This window comes from Paroedura picta, chromosome 6 (genome assembly GCF_049243985.1).
Source record: "Paroedura picta isolate Pp20150507F chromosome 6, Ppicta_v3.0, whole genome shotgun sequence".
Taxonomy (NCBI): domain Eukaryota; kingdom Metazoa; phylum Chordata; class Lepidosauria; order Squamata; family Gekkonidae; genus Paroedura; species Paroedura picta.
Window position 1 is genome coordinate 67,485,290 of NC_135374.1, and position 15,330 is coordinate 67,500,619.

The window sequence follows — 15,330 nt, forward strand, 5'->3', positions numbered from 1 at the left end:
TAGCTGCCAGAGAAATTCAGAACTGGTCAGTGGCACATCAGCAAGCAGGTATTTTTCACCTATATAAACAGACTGTATATTAAGTTTGGAAGAAGTCCATATTTTCCTCTTGCAGAGTCAGTGCAGTATGAGGGAGATACCTGTTGCCCTTAGTTACTAACAGGCCACATTTAATGTATTTGAATCAGCTTTCCCCAAACCACATAAAGGTAGAGATTTCACTATATCATATGATAATGGCCAAACATCCTTAAGAAAGAAATAGAGCATTAGGAACAAAATAAGTAACAAGCACACTGGAAAGAATGGAAGCCTTACCATTGACATTCCACTGACTAAATTCGTCCTGCCCCTTGTGTAACCAGAGGCCACAATGTCATCAATATCTTCTTCTGCCTCATTTAAGTAATCCTAATGGGAAAGGCAGAAATAAAATTCATATCAATTTGCATCAGTTTAGAGGATCAGATGAGCTGTTCCAGAATGATCACTTTGTATACTTGGTATGTAAGAGGTGCTATTCTCTTCATGATTCACATATTCAAGAGAAACATTGCACATGCAGCATCTGCCTTGTCTCTGCCCCCTGACCTTCCACACTGAACAATACATTTACATGACAAGGAGAAAAAGTTTTTACTATGGCAGTGAGTGGCACAGCTAAGTTCACCCTTACAGACTGCATCTTTAAAAGATGTAGGCATGTACACTTAGACAAAGAAATTACATATCACAAAATTTTCTCAGATAATGATTACTGTCTCCATTAACTTCATGTCCTTTGAACCTGGCTGCTGCAGCAACCAAAACTTTCTCCACGTCATTTTTAAAAACTTTTTCACTAAACATTTCTGTCCCTCCGATGTCTTGGTTCTCACATTCAGCTAAGAGTGCACAACTCACAGAGTTATATGGACCCTTGTGGACCTCAAATAGAATGAAGTGTGTGCAAAGTGCTGTCAAGTCACAGCCAATTTATGGTTCTCCACAGGACGTTCAAGGCAAGTGAGCAGAGATGGTTGGCCAATGCCTTCCTCTAGAATAAAGTGGGATGCCCCAAAATATCAGCTCGCACCAAAACGGTCCATAATTGAGGAGGCCGGCATCAGAATGCTGATTTTCAGCTGTCCTCTCAGCTGAAAGGAGAAGTTCTCCTTTCTCTGCTTCATCCTAGGGACCCACATTTCAGTTGTAAGCCTGTGTGCTGCAACATCAAAATAGATTCAAGGCTGAAGCAGCAGAACAAATTTTGGGTCCGGTGGCACCTTTAAGACCAACAATGTTTTATTCAAGGAATGAGCTTTTGTGTCCATGCACACTTCCTCAGATACAAAGCTGAATTGCAAACCTTTGAGACGTATCAAAGAAATGCATGGCGGGGGGACGGACGAGTTGAATGCTGGCTCTTATTTAGAAGCAAGAAATTTTTGGATGGGGGAGACTGCCACTGTGAGCCCCAGAATATAGTTTCATGGACTGCAAACAGCCTGTGCTTCTCTGACCTACTTTATCAGTTCTTTCTTAAGGATGTTTGAGCATCTGCCAGTTCATCTCACTTTCCATTTGCCAATGGTGAGCTATTAAACCAGTTTGCAGTTTGTTTGTGTGTATTCTTAGGAACAGGCTACTTGTGGCCATGAGATGCCAACTTCCAGATGAAGAGGAACCAGCTGAGAATCTGCTTCTGATCCTCTGCTAGGCAGATTGTGCTCTACACACAGCAAAGATTTGTGGGAGAATGAGGAGTTGACTAATCTACCATTCTGGAAATCTTGCTGCATTCCAGGCCCTCAGACATAGACATGCCAAGAAGCAACAAATTGGGAGGAAAGAGATGATCAGTAGCCCAGATGATTCTTCCCCACCCCAAGCAGTTGGGTTGGGCAGCAGAAAAAAGGAGAGAAACAAAAAGAGTTGGCTTTTTATCTCCCACTTTTAACTACCCAAAGTAGTCTCAAAGCAGCTTACAATTGCCTTCCCTTTGTCTCCCCACAACAGACATCCTGTGAGGTAGGTGGGGCTGAGAGAACTCTGAAAGGACTGCTCTGTGAGAACAGCTCTAAAAGGACTGTGAGGAGCCCAAGATCACCCAGGTGGCTGCATATGAAGGAGCGGGGAATCAAACCCAGCTCGCCAGATAAGAAGCCACCGTTCTTAACCACTGCACCAAGCTTTCATTTCTCCATTTTACAATGGAAAAATCAGAATTACTTCTGTTCCCATCCCAGCTTGGAGAGAAAGAAGAGAAAGAAGTTCTTTTTTCCTTTCCCTTTACATATTTTGTATCTATTTTGCTGAGGGGGTGGAGTCAGAATCCAACTCCCAACTGATCCTCCAGTCAAATTGGCTCACATTCTGATTGTGAGTGTGGAATAAGGTATGTACATGTGCCAAACAGGTTTGCCGAGGAATTCACACCATCCCTCTGCTCTCAGTCCTTATTCGCCGTGACTAGGATTGTCCACTTCACTATCCTGCTGCCACAAATTTACTGACTTTATGGACTATGGCACAAATAAGCTGTCAGGTTCAGTTCAAAGCAAGTATCTGTTAACCCTTATGAAACAAAATAAATATGAGTATTCTCATTTTATGGACTGGTGTGGTTATAACTCACCAGCTCCTGGTCTAATGCTCCAGGTACAGATTTACTCCTTAAGCTTAAAGTATCTTCATTGCTTTCTGAAAGGGATCCACTGAGATCTCTCTCTGATCTGCTACGGTCTGCAAAACAGAATGGAGAAACGAAAGTGTTTGAAATCTATGCAACACATTCTATTCCAATAATACACTTATTGCGAACCATTGTACACAGACTAATTCCAGCTCTAGTTCACTACAGCTTTCAACTGCCTCTCCGCAATCCTAAAACAAGCAAAGGAAGGGAATTACCAAAGCATACAGGCAAGAGGGAGAATTTTATTGGTTCATTCTTACTTAGCAGGCAGAAAAAAAATAATGGTTGTACAATAGTAAATTTTTTGCACCCTTGACTTATAAGCATAAATTAACAATGTAATTGGATGCTAGACAAACCTAATCTTGATCTTGAAGTAATGACATACTGACAAAAGGTACATCTTGTTGATATAAATAACCACTATGTAAATTTGTATTTTTTGAAAAAATATTGACAAGAAGCATGTTAATACTTGTGATACACTAGCTTCTAACAAAGCAAGAAAAAACATAATTCCAAATAATTAAAAAGAGGGAAAGTGAAACACTCGCAGTAAAAAGTGGTCACTAGGAGGAATACACATTCTTGTTTAATAAACAGCTTACCAGATGATAGGGAAGTCCTAGACACTGCTATAGAGGGAGTTCCAGAGGCTCTCCTATAATGTCTTTTGGCTAAATCTACAGGTATGCTTTCAGATGCAGGCATAGCGATGCCATTTTCTAATCCAAGATCCTGCCCAGGAGAACAGAGATATGTATTTCATGCACCACATGTTTAAAGCATTGATATGCAAAAGTTGAATTATTTAATTCATTAAAGCTCTGCTATGATAGCTGTTTGTTGGCAATGCCATGTTCCTTTATGCTAATAATGCAAACTTCTCCCACCTTCCATCTGTTTGTTTCCTCTAGATCTATAAAGAACCTTATCTTTCCACTCCATAATTCTGGTTAAAAACACACACATACACACTTGTTTTGTCTGAGTTAGCCAGTATTCCCCCCTCCTACAAATAACTGCTATACTCCGGAAACAGAAATATATCCTGCAATAAAATGGTAGAAAAGGAACTTAAGAAATAACATTTGAAGTAGACATAATATCGGTGATTGCTGCATCAAATTTAAGCACAGTTAAATAAAAGCATTTGTGGGAATTCTGCAGGGTTTGTGTACAGACAGAAATGCCACCTGCAAAAATGGTTTTTCAATGTGCCTGATTTTTCTTAAGTCCTTATTATCTCGGCTAACAAGTAAGCTCATCAATTCACAACAACATTCCCTTCCTGAAAACCAGAATCAAAATTAGTTTTGATGATTGACAAGCTGGGTCTCAGCAGTGTCCTAAGAAAGACAAACACCGGCTGTGGGGGAATCCAGACAGGATGTGCTCTAGTGGGCTGGCTACCTACTCCTACATGAACATATGCACCCCTACCTTTCAGCAGGCAAAAGTAGAGCATGGCCCCTGATAGCCCTGAAAGCACCACAGAGGAGAATGTGTGAGTCATGATCCTTCACCTTTAGCTGCTGGGAGGCAGTGAAGCATTAATATTTGACACACACACACCCTAAGGCCCACCAGTACTGGCTTCGCTACAAGAAGCACAAAAGATCCATATTCTGCTGCCGAGATGCTCCCAATGGAAATGGGAGATTGCCTCAGAGGCTTTGTGATATCTTCTTATTTCTTGCTGGGAGCAAGAAGTCAATCAAGTGTTGACAATGGGTCTTCTGTTCAGCCACAGACCCAAGCAGCTGCTTAATTGATGCCAACAATGTTACTCAGTAATCAGGTATGGGTTAGGGTAGTGTTTGAAAACCTCCAGGTAAGGGCCAAAAAGTGGGTCACAAAGCTTCTGCAAGTGAGTTGCAAACTAGCCCTTCCTAATGGCTCCCTTTCCATTGCTCTCTTTTGTATCTTGGGAACCAAGAGCTGACTTTGGAAACAGTATCTTCCATGTCATACATTACTTGGTATTTTTCTATAACGTATATGCCTGTTGTTCAAGTAAAACATGTTCTTATGGTCATTGAAGTAAGTGAAAATCTTAGGGGTATTAGAGGGAGTAATGGAGAAGGGGAATGTGGTCAAAGGCTAGAATGTAACCTCCAAATTCAATGGCTGTGTACATTAAAACACCACTTGCATGAGGTTCATCGTGTGGGCAGCTTTGCCCTTTGGGCAATATTTACTGGTTCTTGGAGAACATGGAATCTGAACTAGATGGGTGTTGAAAAACTACAGACCAGCCAGGTATAGGTAACATACCGAGTAAATCTGAACTTGTGGGTCACCATATCAAAAAGGTTCAGAACTGTTGGGTTAGGGTACTACCAAAGCCTCCCTGCAAATGCAGATTGTACTCAGAAAACTCCAAAGGTCTCCCCTCAGAAATCTGAAAACCAAATAAGCCACAGAACTGCCTCTACCATATAGAAAAAGAAAGGCAGGGGAATCAGATTTTACCAGCAGAAAGAGCATGGAAATGAGTTTTCAGCAATCCTCACCCACATGCTCTCTTTGCTTTCCAAATCAAACTCATGCACACACATCCTTCTGTGTGACCGAAAAAGTCAACCCCATTTGAAAACACCAAGGGCTAACACCATTGTATTTAGTATGACCCTGAGGGACAGAAGAAGAAAAGAATCAGCTAACCAAGATTCAACAAAACTCACAGAAAGATTCTCAGTATTAAGCTAGTCAGCCTCTTATAATCAGAATAATTTTCAAAACTTATTCATAATAAATATTTACACCTACAGTAGAATGTGTTTTGATCAATTAGATAAGGCTGGGCAAATTACCCTTTCCAAATACTATTTTTTCTTGTGATAAGTGAAAACAGAGATCTACTTCACTGGTCTTAAAATGAAGAAAGAACGGTTTCCAATGTTATTGAACGGTGGTGTAGCATAAAGTGTAAGTAACTCATATTCCGGCTTTGCGATTTTTTTGTACTTTCAGGTGCAACTGGCATATCTAGCTTTACAGTAAGTTCATGGCAGAAAAGCTAAAAAACAGCATAAGCTGATTAAAATCACAACTATGTCTTCACAAAAAATGTAGTCCCACTCTCCCAAATGAAGATTGGTCTTCATTACCCAGAACCAATTAGGTTGGACTTAAACAGTGGGTACAGATCCTGGGTAAGCATCTCAATTGCACAGACCTGCTGGGGATTCCCCGGCCCAGCCCCCATCTCCCCACCTGGGGAAATTGGGGAGCAGAAGAAAAAGTAGCCTCCATAGCTGAGTCCTGGGTCTTTGCCACAGAGATTAGGGGAAATTCCTGGAATCACCCAGAATTGATCTCATACATACTCCATACCCCACCCCATCTCCCAATATTTGTCTAGGCAGGATTGGGAATCCTAGGCAAGTCACTTTTCTAGGTGTGAACATTCAGGCATGAGTCAGGTCACAAGGTTTACATAGTGAGAACTGGAAGCATTAAAAATAATAATGTCGTTGGTAAGAAATCTAAAGAGAAACCTTTTACCAACAGTGGACTTACCCTCCTGTAATCTACTGTCATGCTGCGTGTGCTCAGAGCTGGCGACCTGGGGTGGACCGGAGTAGAGGCATTGCTTCGGGTTCGTGAACCCACAACCCCTTTCAGGCAACCAGGTATGTCCTCCATGTCCAGTGAATAGGTACTCTCCCTAGGAAGGCATACCAAAATTAAATCTCTTAGTTCAGCTATTTTAGCATGAAAAACTACCAAAGTATACAACTTAGGATCTAATTAAATAAGATGTTGAGAGCGATGAATGAATCTCTAAGCATTTTAATTGGTAAAGAGCAGTGATGGAGAGCCCCAGTCCAGGTTAGGGCTATAGCACAAGAGGAGGGCTTTCTCTGGAACTGTGTTCCCCCAAACTCACATCCTTGCCTATATCTGCCCGTTTCCTCAGCAAGACTAACAGCAGATGCAAGGGACATATCTGAGGTTAGAAAAAGATGCAAGGGGAAAGGATTTAACCTCCACACCCCCAGAACTGCCACTAGGGATGGGCATGAACAGGGAAAAAGCGATTTGGTTCATGGTCTACGGCATATCCACAAACTGAACCACAGACTGCTATGGACAAATATCTGTTGATACAAACTGAACAAGGATGGGAAGTTTGTGATATGGTAGGATGGCCTCCCAGTGTGCTATAGACACTGAACTCACAGGCTGAGTCTCCTTTACCTGCCCCCCAAGTTTGGTGAGGATTGGATTTATGGTATCCAAGTTATGCCTCCTCTCCAAAGGTGGTGCTCCCATACTCCACTGTTTCCAAAGGGGGGGGGGGATAGCAAAAAAAAGAGAGAGAGAGAGAGCAAGGCTTCCTCCGTGCTCTGATGTGGAGAAGGCTGGGTACATTTACTTTGCTCCTGTGTCGAGCAAAGGATACCCCAGCAGCACTGGCAACCAACCCCTTCACTCCCTGGAGTCTTGCCACCTGGGTCCTCCTTCAGCAGCCATCTGGGCTGCTGTTCAGAGCTGCAGATGCTACCACAGACAGGAATTTCACAGGAAATAAAGAAATAAACACATGGATTTGATACATAGCAGATTATGCAAGAATTTCCCCTCCCAAGCAACATAACCACTGTCCTCTGACCTTAGCTTTCATATTCACAGCAAAATTAGGACAGCCTATTTATTCTTGGAGCTGCAAACATTAAGAAACATACAATTACCCTGGTTTTATGGTAGGGATTCTCCTTCCCTCTTGATTAGAAATTTCTTGTTAAGTCTACCCTTTCCATGGAATTCCCAATAAGAAGGTGAAATGGTTAAACAGACCAAATGGATGCTTCTTCATCATGTTCAGGAGTTACACTCTGCCCCCTCTGTCTTTACCTGTTCCCAAAGGAAGATTTATATTATACTATTTTATCCCAAGTTCTGTAGCTTAGGTGTGATTTTTCTGTCCTTTAGTCTTTCCTTTCCAAGATGGATAGCTCTTGGGCTGTCCTGTTCACACTGCTTTATGTATTCATTAACCTGTAAAAGGTACTTTGCACACTCTGAGCATATACAGAGTGCAGATCCAATTATTTAAACCTTGACATAAATTCTAGAGTGTAAGAAATGTAAAGCCATCAACCATCCAGCCTTCTTGCCCAAACACTAAAATAATCTGAGGGGCTTACAGGAATGCACACGTGCACAGATGCATGTAGCAAGAGCCTTCTCACTAGCCACTCCTCAACTGTTGTATTCTCCCTGTGATGTTCTTCTTTCTAGACACTTTGCACAGGCCCATCTGTACAGGTCTGTTCCAAAGGCCTTTGAATAATGTAAATCCAAGGCTGCAGTCATTTTATTCAGTGTTGCTTTGTTTTCAATTTGATGTTTCCCCAGAAAGATAGCATAGAAATTCTCTAAACAAACAAACAATGTTTGGGTTCTATTCTTACATACATCAGTTACAGCTGATGCACACAATTTCCATGACATGCCCTGTTATGCAACACTATGGCATATATGTCATATGCAGTGGCATGATCATAGTGAGATTGGTTGTGGAATCTTTGAGGACCAATTAGCACTTCCCAAAACATCTGAGGTCTCACAGGGCTGTTCAGTCCTCCATCTGTTTACCTTTTCCCCAATGTTCCAATCTGCTGAGCTTAGCTCAAGCTGATGATTTGTGGCCAGATTTGCGTTCTAATATCTGATTTCTCGTGACATTTCAACATATAGCATTTTGTCTGTGATGCCCATTCACTAAAATAAATTGTTAAAGATTTGAAAAAGCCAACTTTTCAAAATCTGGCAGTAAATCTTCAAAATTTGGCATAGCAGTATTTGATTCTCATTTGTCAAGAAATATAATATAAGGACAACAGACAGATCCTTAAAATAAACTTAATGGACAATTTTACTAAAAGCATATCACTTCCTTGTCTAAGCAATTTCTTTTGGAGTAGTGGCAGTTCCATTCATACTAAAAAGGACATCTGAATTACATCTTTGCTTGGTTGATCCTTTTGTAACACAATCTGATTCTCTGCCAGTGAACAAGCCTTCTTTATGGAAATGAAGAAATCTTTCCTAAAATGCTGGTAGCTCTGATTAAAGTTTACTTGAAAAATTCTCATTCCTCTTCAGGAACCCCCACATCCAGTTATCAAATGCAATTATGAAAACCCTGACATACCCACTAAGTGAAATAGAAGTCTTTTTGCCCCTCAGTACTGGGCATCAATGCAACCAAAGGAACCCCTATAATGGCAAGACTCCACTTGTGCAAGGAGCAAAAAAGGAATCGGACTGGGCAAAGGAAAAATAGAATTATGCTCATTAAGGCTCTGAGCCAGCATGGTGTAGTGGTTAAGAGTGGCAGCTTCTAATCTAGTGAGTTGGGTTTGATTCCCTGCTCCCCCACATGCAGCCAGCTGGGTGACCTTGGGCTCGTCACAGCCTTAATAGTGCTGTTCTGACTGAGCAGTCCTGCCCGGGCTCTCTCACCTCCACCTACCTCATAGAGGGAGGGAGAGGAATGGAAGGTGACTGTGAGCTGCTTTGAGATACCTCCTTCTTCTTCTTCTGAAACTATATAATATGCATGCGAAATAGGTGATGTAAATTAAAACACCTCAAATAACTGCCCTATCTTCTCCATGCTGATAATTGCAATGGAAAAAGGAACTTAAACTAACATTTCAGCCAATCAAGGAATGCCAGCTGGAATACACATCAGAAAAGCTATCTGTGAGCTGTGTGTCCCCCGTCCTCTCTGTGTTTCCAGTCTGAATTGGACTCTTGTGTACCTGGGTGGCATAGAAGTATAGAACCCATTTTTGTAATGTGTGAACAGGACCTAAGCTAAGACATGTAGCTATATCAGGTCACACCCATGAATATAGAGAGAGGAGTATACAAGCAGGAGCTTGATGGGTATAATGGTAACGGTAACGGTATCCCCTGTGCAAGCACCAGGTCATGTCTGACCCTTGGGGTGATGCCCTCTAGCGTTTTCATGGCAGACTCAATACGGGGTGGTTTGCCAGTGCCTTCCCCAGTCATTACCGTTTACCCACCAGCAAGCTGGGTACTCATTTTACCAACCTCGGAAGGATGGAAGGCTGAGTCAACCTTGAGCTGGCTGCTGGGATTGAACTCCCAGCCTCATGGGCAGACAGCTTCAAACAGCATTTCTGCTGCCTTACCACCCTGCACCACAAGAGGCTCCTTGATGGGTATATCACTGCCCAAATGTCAGGATTCAGGCTGAGCCCAGCCAGTAGAGTCCGTGATAAAGGCACATCCAAGATCCAACTGGCAGTTGAGAGTACAAGGAAGAACTTTATTAAACAGAATCTACAGAATTGTTAGACAAAGCCAAGATCTCCTAAGCAAAAGATCTTGGCAGTAACAAGGAACAATTGACACCTCAGAGTAGTTATAGGATATTCTCAATAAATTCTGAGAACTCTTACATGAACTCTGCTTTTGGACTCCAAATATGAACACGGAATCACAGAATCATAGAGTTGGAAGGGCCATACAAGCCATCTAGTCCAACCCCTTGCTCAACGCAGGATCAGTCCAAAGCATCCTAAAGCATCCAAGAAAAGTGTGGGGCTTTTCGCACGCCTTCAAAATCGCACAATGGTTGCCAATTGAAAACGCTACTGATTTGCCATTATGCACAACGTCGTTGACAATCTGCCACACACCTGAAACCGATCCGCAAAAAGCGCTTCCTTGTAGCGCTTTCAGGGAAATCCCCCAAAGTGGATTCACCCTCCGGAAAGCGCTACACTCCTGCAACCAATCTGCAACACTAGCGGGAAAGTTCTGTGCGTTACCATTGTTGTGGTTTCTACAAAGTCCCTCCCCCTGGCTCTCTCCTCTGATCTTCTGGCGAAGCGATCGCCATTTTTTTTTCTCCGAGTGAGCGAAGTTCAACCCACCAGCAAGCCTGTTTAGAGGCTTCCCCGGCTTCAGTCCCTCCCCAGAGCTGTTTAGTCACTAAGCACAAACAACAGAGAAGGCCGTTTGCTGATGTATTTTCCCTTTATTTTTTACACTGTTTTCGGCCGAAAATCGGGCCCGTGAGGGGGGGGGGGGTTCACTTGGGGGGAGCGTGGCAACGATGAAACGACAGCTCAAACACACCTGCCAGCTGATGGGTCTCTCCGTTGCAACGAATCAACACATATTCGTTGCAATGGGTGTGTGTGTGTTTTTTTTTTTTAAACCTTTCTTAAAGGGAAAGGGGCTGTTTGGGAGCATGCTAACGGCTGCCCATTGGCTGCTTGACGGCCAGGGGCGGGACGAGCTCGGCAATAGCGCTTCCTTTCTAGCGATTTTTGCTGAGACCGGAAGCTTGTGGGAAACGATAGAAACGCAACTGGATTCCACTACAAAGTCAGGTATGCATAATGACGAATTGCACTATTTTAAATGGCGATTTTTCGTTCAGCAAACAATTTGCTACAAGGATCCCGGTGCGGAAAGCCCCTGTGTATCCAACCTTTGCTTGAAGACTGCCAGTGAGGGGGGAGCCTCACCACCTCCTTAGGCAGCCTATTCCACTGCTGAACTACTCTGACTGTGAAAATTTTTTTCCTGATATCTAGCCTATGTCATTGTATTTGTAATTTAAACCCATTACTGCGTGTCCTCTCCTCTGCAGCCAGCAGAAACAGCATCCTGCCCTCCTCCAAGTGACAACCTTTCAAATACTTAAAGAGGGCTATCATGTCCCCTCTCAACCTCCTTTTCTCCAGGCTGAACATCCCCAAGTCCCTCAACCTATCTTCATAGGGCTTGGTCCCTTGGCCCCAGATCATCCTCGTCGCTTTCCTCTGTACCCTTTCAATTGTATCTACGTCCTTCTTGAAGTGAGGCCTCCAGAACTGCACACAGTACTCCAGGTGTGGTCTGACCAGTGCCGTATACAATGGGACTATGACATCTTGTGATTTTGATGTTATGCCCCTGTTGATACAGCCCAAAATGGCATTTGCCTTTTTTATCGCTGCATCACACTGCCTGCTCATGTTTCGTTTACAATCCACAAGTACCCCAAGGTCTCGTTCAAACACAGTGTTACCTAGAAGCATATCTCCCATCCAGTAGGCATGCTTTTCATTTTTCTGACCCAGATGCAGAACTTTATACTTATCTTTAATAAATTGCATCTTGTTCTCATTTGCCCATTTTTCCATTGTGTTCAGATCTCGTTGAACTCTGTCTCTGTCTTCTGGATATTTGCCAGTCCTCCCAATTTGGTGTCATCTGCAAAACTGATGAGTAGTCCCTCCACCCCCTCATCTAGATCATTAATAAATATGTTAAAAAGTACTGGACTGAGCACCGAGCAAGTTCTGCAAGTTCTCTGGAAAGTTCTGTGAGCACTCTCGGGTGCATTTCATCCGGCCCAGGGGATTTGAACTCATCCATTGCAGCTAAATGCCTCTCGACAACCTCTCTGTCCATGTCAACCTGCCACCCAGACACTATCCCATGGCTACTGCCATCTCTAGATGTGCTTAAACCCTTTGACCTGTGGGAAAATAACAGGTGTAAAATAGGCGCTGAGCCTTTCTGCTTTCTCTGCATCCTCCGTTAGAGTTTGTCCATCTGCACCAAACAGTGGGCGTATTGCCTCCTTTACTTTACGTTTGCTCCTCACATAACTGAAAAATCTTTTCTTGTTACTATGGGCTTCCCTGGCCAATCTTAGCTCACTCTCAGCTTTGGCCTTTCTGATGATTGATCTACAGTGCCTAGTAACCTGTAGGTACCCTTCTTTAGAGCTCTGTTCTTCCCTCCATTTCCTGAACATTTCCCTTTTCTTTCTTAGTTCCTCTTGCATTTCTCTGTTCATCCAAATAGGATTCTTGGAGCTCCTGCAGTGTTTTCATCTTTCTGGGATAGTCATGGATTGAGCATGCAATAACTCTTGTTTGAGTAGCGCCCACCCTTCACATGCTCCCTTCCCTTTCAGCATTCTCATCCATGGTGTGACACTCATCATGTCTCTGATTTTATTAAAGTTTGCCCTACGAAAATCCAACGTCCGCGTCTGGCTACAAGGTTCCTTGTCCCCCCCCCCATCTCAAAAGGAAATCTATGAGGACATGGTCACCCCTAGGGTCCCCACCTCCTTCACCTCATCCACCAACTCTTGCCTGTTGGTCAGTATTAAGTCCAGTATGGCTGAACCTCTTGTGGGTTCATCTACCATTTGATAAATGAAATTGTCAGCCAGGCAGGTCAGAAACTTGCATGACTGAGGACGCTTCGCAGAGTTTGTTTCCCAGCACACATCTGGGAAATTGAAGTCACCCATGATGACAAGGTCCTGCCACTTGGATATTTTCCCAAGCTGCTCACAAAGTTCAGCATCCACATCCTCTCGTTGGTCAGGCGGTCAGTAGCAGACACCAACCACTACACTGTTTGTTTTCCCCTCACTTATTTTCACCCACTGGAGATATGCTCTCCTTCACTAGTAGACACACACCAGGAGTTCAAATTCTACAACTGTAACTAGAACTACAAGGGCCAGGCACCACACAAAGGAAAGCCAGGCAGGGTGAGACCACATCCCTAACTATACTCCTAGCATCAATCAATAATACTGACATCTCACAGAAATTATTTTCTCGCAAAACTAGAAAAACTTCATATTTCTTTCCTCCCCTTGTTTACAAGTTTCTATTTTAAGCTCAAAAAAGTTCAAAATCATCTCTTAGGTCTAAAAGCCTTTTATGTGTTTCAGAAACTATGCATTACAAGAGGAAACATTAATGATGACTATCAAATCTGTTTTCCAATGCATGGAGCACTATTGCTAGGCAACAAGATTGCCCCATTCCTAACACTATTGTCTGATTTTTTAGTTCTCCTACCAGAAGAAAGACAACTGAAATGGAAAAAGCAAAACCATGCCTTTTCTGTGCCTGCAGCAGCATTGCTCCCACCCCAACCATTTGAAGCTACAATTCATTCACTTGCTTTTATGGAGCATTTAAGCAATGCTGCCAATCTGCTGCATTCCAATGTTTCCTCCCTATTTTTTAAACTTAATTTTGCTGGGGGGGTAGTGAGAAATGTACTTAAAATACAATTGTAGTACTAGCTTCCCCAATGTGGATTAAACAACTACTACTCAGGCTTTACCATCCCTTGAAATGTTGTCCTTCCCTCTTTATTGTTGTAAATCCATTTCATCTTTTCTGCTTAATAATTATCTGTTCTTCTTTCTCAGAGGAAATAAGCATTACTTACTGTTCTTCCGATGTGCAGCCAAAATAAATGTTCACCAATGCTTTTAATTTCACAATTATGAAATTAGTCATACAGAATAAAATAAAAGATTAATAAATAATCCCTTTGGTTTCAAAGAGAAACCCATTCTCCATCAACTGCAGTGGTTGCCAGTTGAATTCCGGATCAGACTAAAGGTCCTGGTAATTACCTTCAAGGCTATACGCGGTCAGGGCCCAGTGTACCTGAGGGATCGCCTCCCTGCCTACGCCCCCAAAAGAGCCCTGTGCTCCACTGCTACCAACCAGCTAAAGGTCCCTGGCCCTAAAGAAGTCCGCCTGGTCTCAACCAGGGCCAGAGCATTCTCTGTTCTGGCCCCCACCTGGTGGAATGAGCTCCTGGAGAAGATCAGGGCCCTGAAGGAGCTTAAACAGAACCGCAGGGCCTGCAAGGAGGAGCTCTTCCGCCAGGCATTCGGTTGAGACCAGATATATATATAACCAACAGCGACCAAAGGGCCCCTGCTTCCCGCCCCCCTCAGAACACTACCTATACACTCTGGACCTGTTTGTATGTTGCAACGTTGTATTGTTTATTGGTTATACAATTATAATGTTATATGTTTACAATTATCAGTTATTATTGCACCATTACCCAAATGTTTTATAAGACTGTTCCATGTACTGTTTTTGTGTTATTATGTAAACCGCCCTGAGCCCTCGGGGAGGGTGGTATATAAATATAATAAATAAAAGCATCAAATGAAGAACTGATAATTAAAGATCAATTCAGGAATGCCATGGCTGCCACAACAGAGAAGAAACTGGAGTTACTTTACAAACAAGGATAGAAGAATGTGTTGAGGAAAAGTTCCAGGGAGAATTAAAACCTTTGCTGAATGTCACATTGATTCAGAGAGAAGGACTGAGAAAAGCTAGAGATGAAGAACTCTACTTTTCACAGCTTACCTGAATCTGTATGGCTATTGCTTGCCATGATGAAGTAGCCTCACATTCTCATCAGAGAACTTCTACCATGCCTGTCACTTAATGATTTTAGGCAGAAACTGACAGGCTACTTTTGCCTCTCTCAGATATATACCCCTCCATATAGTTTACAGACATAGCCTGGATCAACTGGGACACGGAGTAATTTCAAATCTTTTTCAGTAAATTCTTTCCCTTTATTATAGAAGAAGAAGAGTTGGTTCTTATATGCCGCTTTTCTCTACCCGAAGGAGGCTCAAAGCGGCTTACAGTCGCCTTCCCTTTCCTCTCCCCACAATACACACCCTGTGAGGTGGGTGAGGCTGAGAGAGCCCTGATATCACTGCTCAGCCAGAACAGCTTTATCAGTGCCGTGGCGAGCCCAAGGTCACCCAGCTGTCTGCATGTGGGGGAAGTGCAGAATCGAACCCGGCA

The 15,330-nt window shown here is 43.0% G+C and overlaps 1 protein-coding gene across 5 annotated transcripts in view; it reads right to left on the reverse strand.

The window, feature by feature from the left end:
• The window catches only part of SYTL5 (synaptotagmin like 5), a 107,923-nt gene that overhangs the window by 27,081 nt on the left and 65,512 nt on the right, over positions 1-15,330 (reverse strand). For all 5 annotated transcript variants that reach the window (XM_077342919.1, XM_077342918.1, XM_077342920.1 and 2 more), the window contains exons 7-10: positions 6,203-6,350; positions 3,286-3,415; positions 2,618-2,724; positions 319-411 (exon numbers count right to left, since the gene is read on the reverse strand). In XM_077342919.1, coding sequence (XP_077199034.1) covers positions 319-411; positions 2,618-2,724; positions 3,286-3,415; positions 6,203-6,350 — 478 coding nt within the window. The remainder of the gene's footprint in view (positions 1-318; positions 412-2,617; positions 2,725-3,285; positions 3,416-6,202; positions 6,351-15,330) is intronic.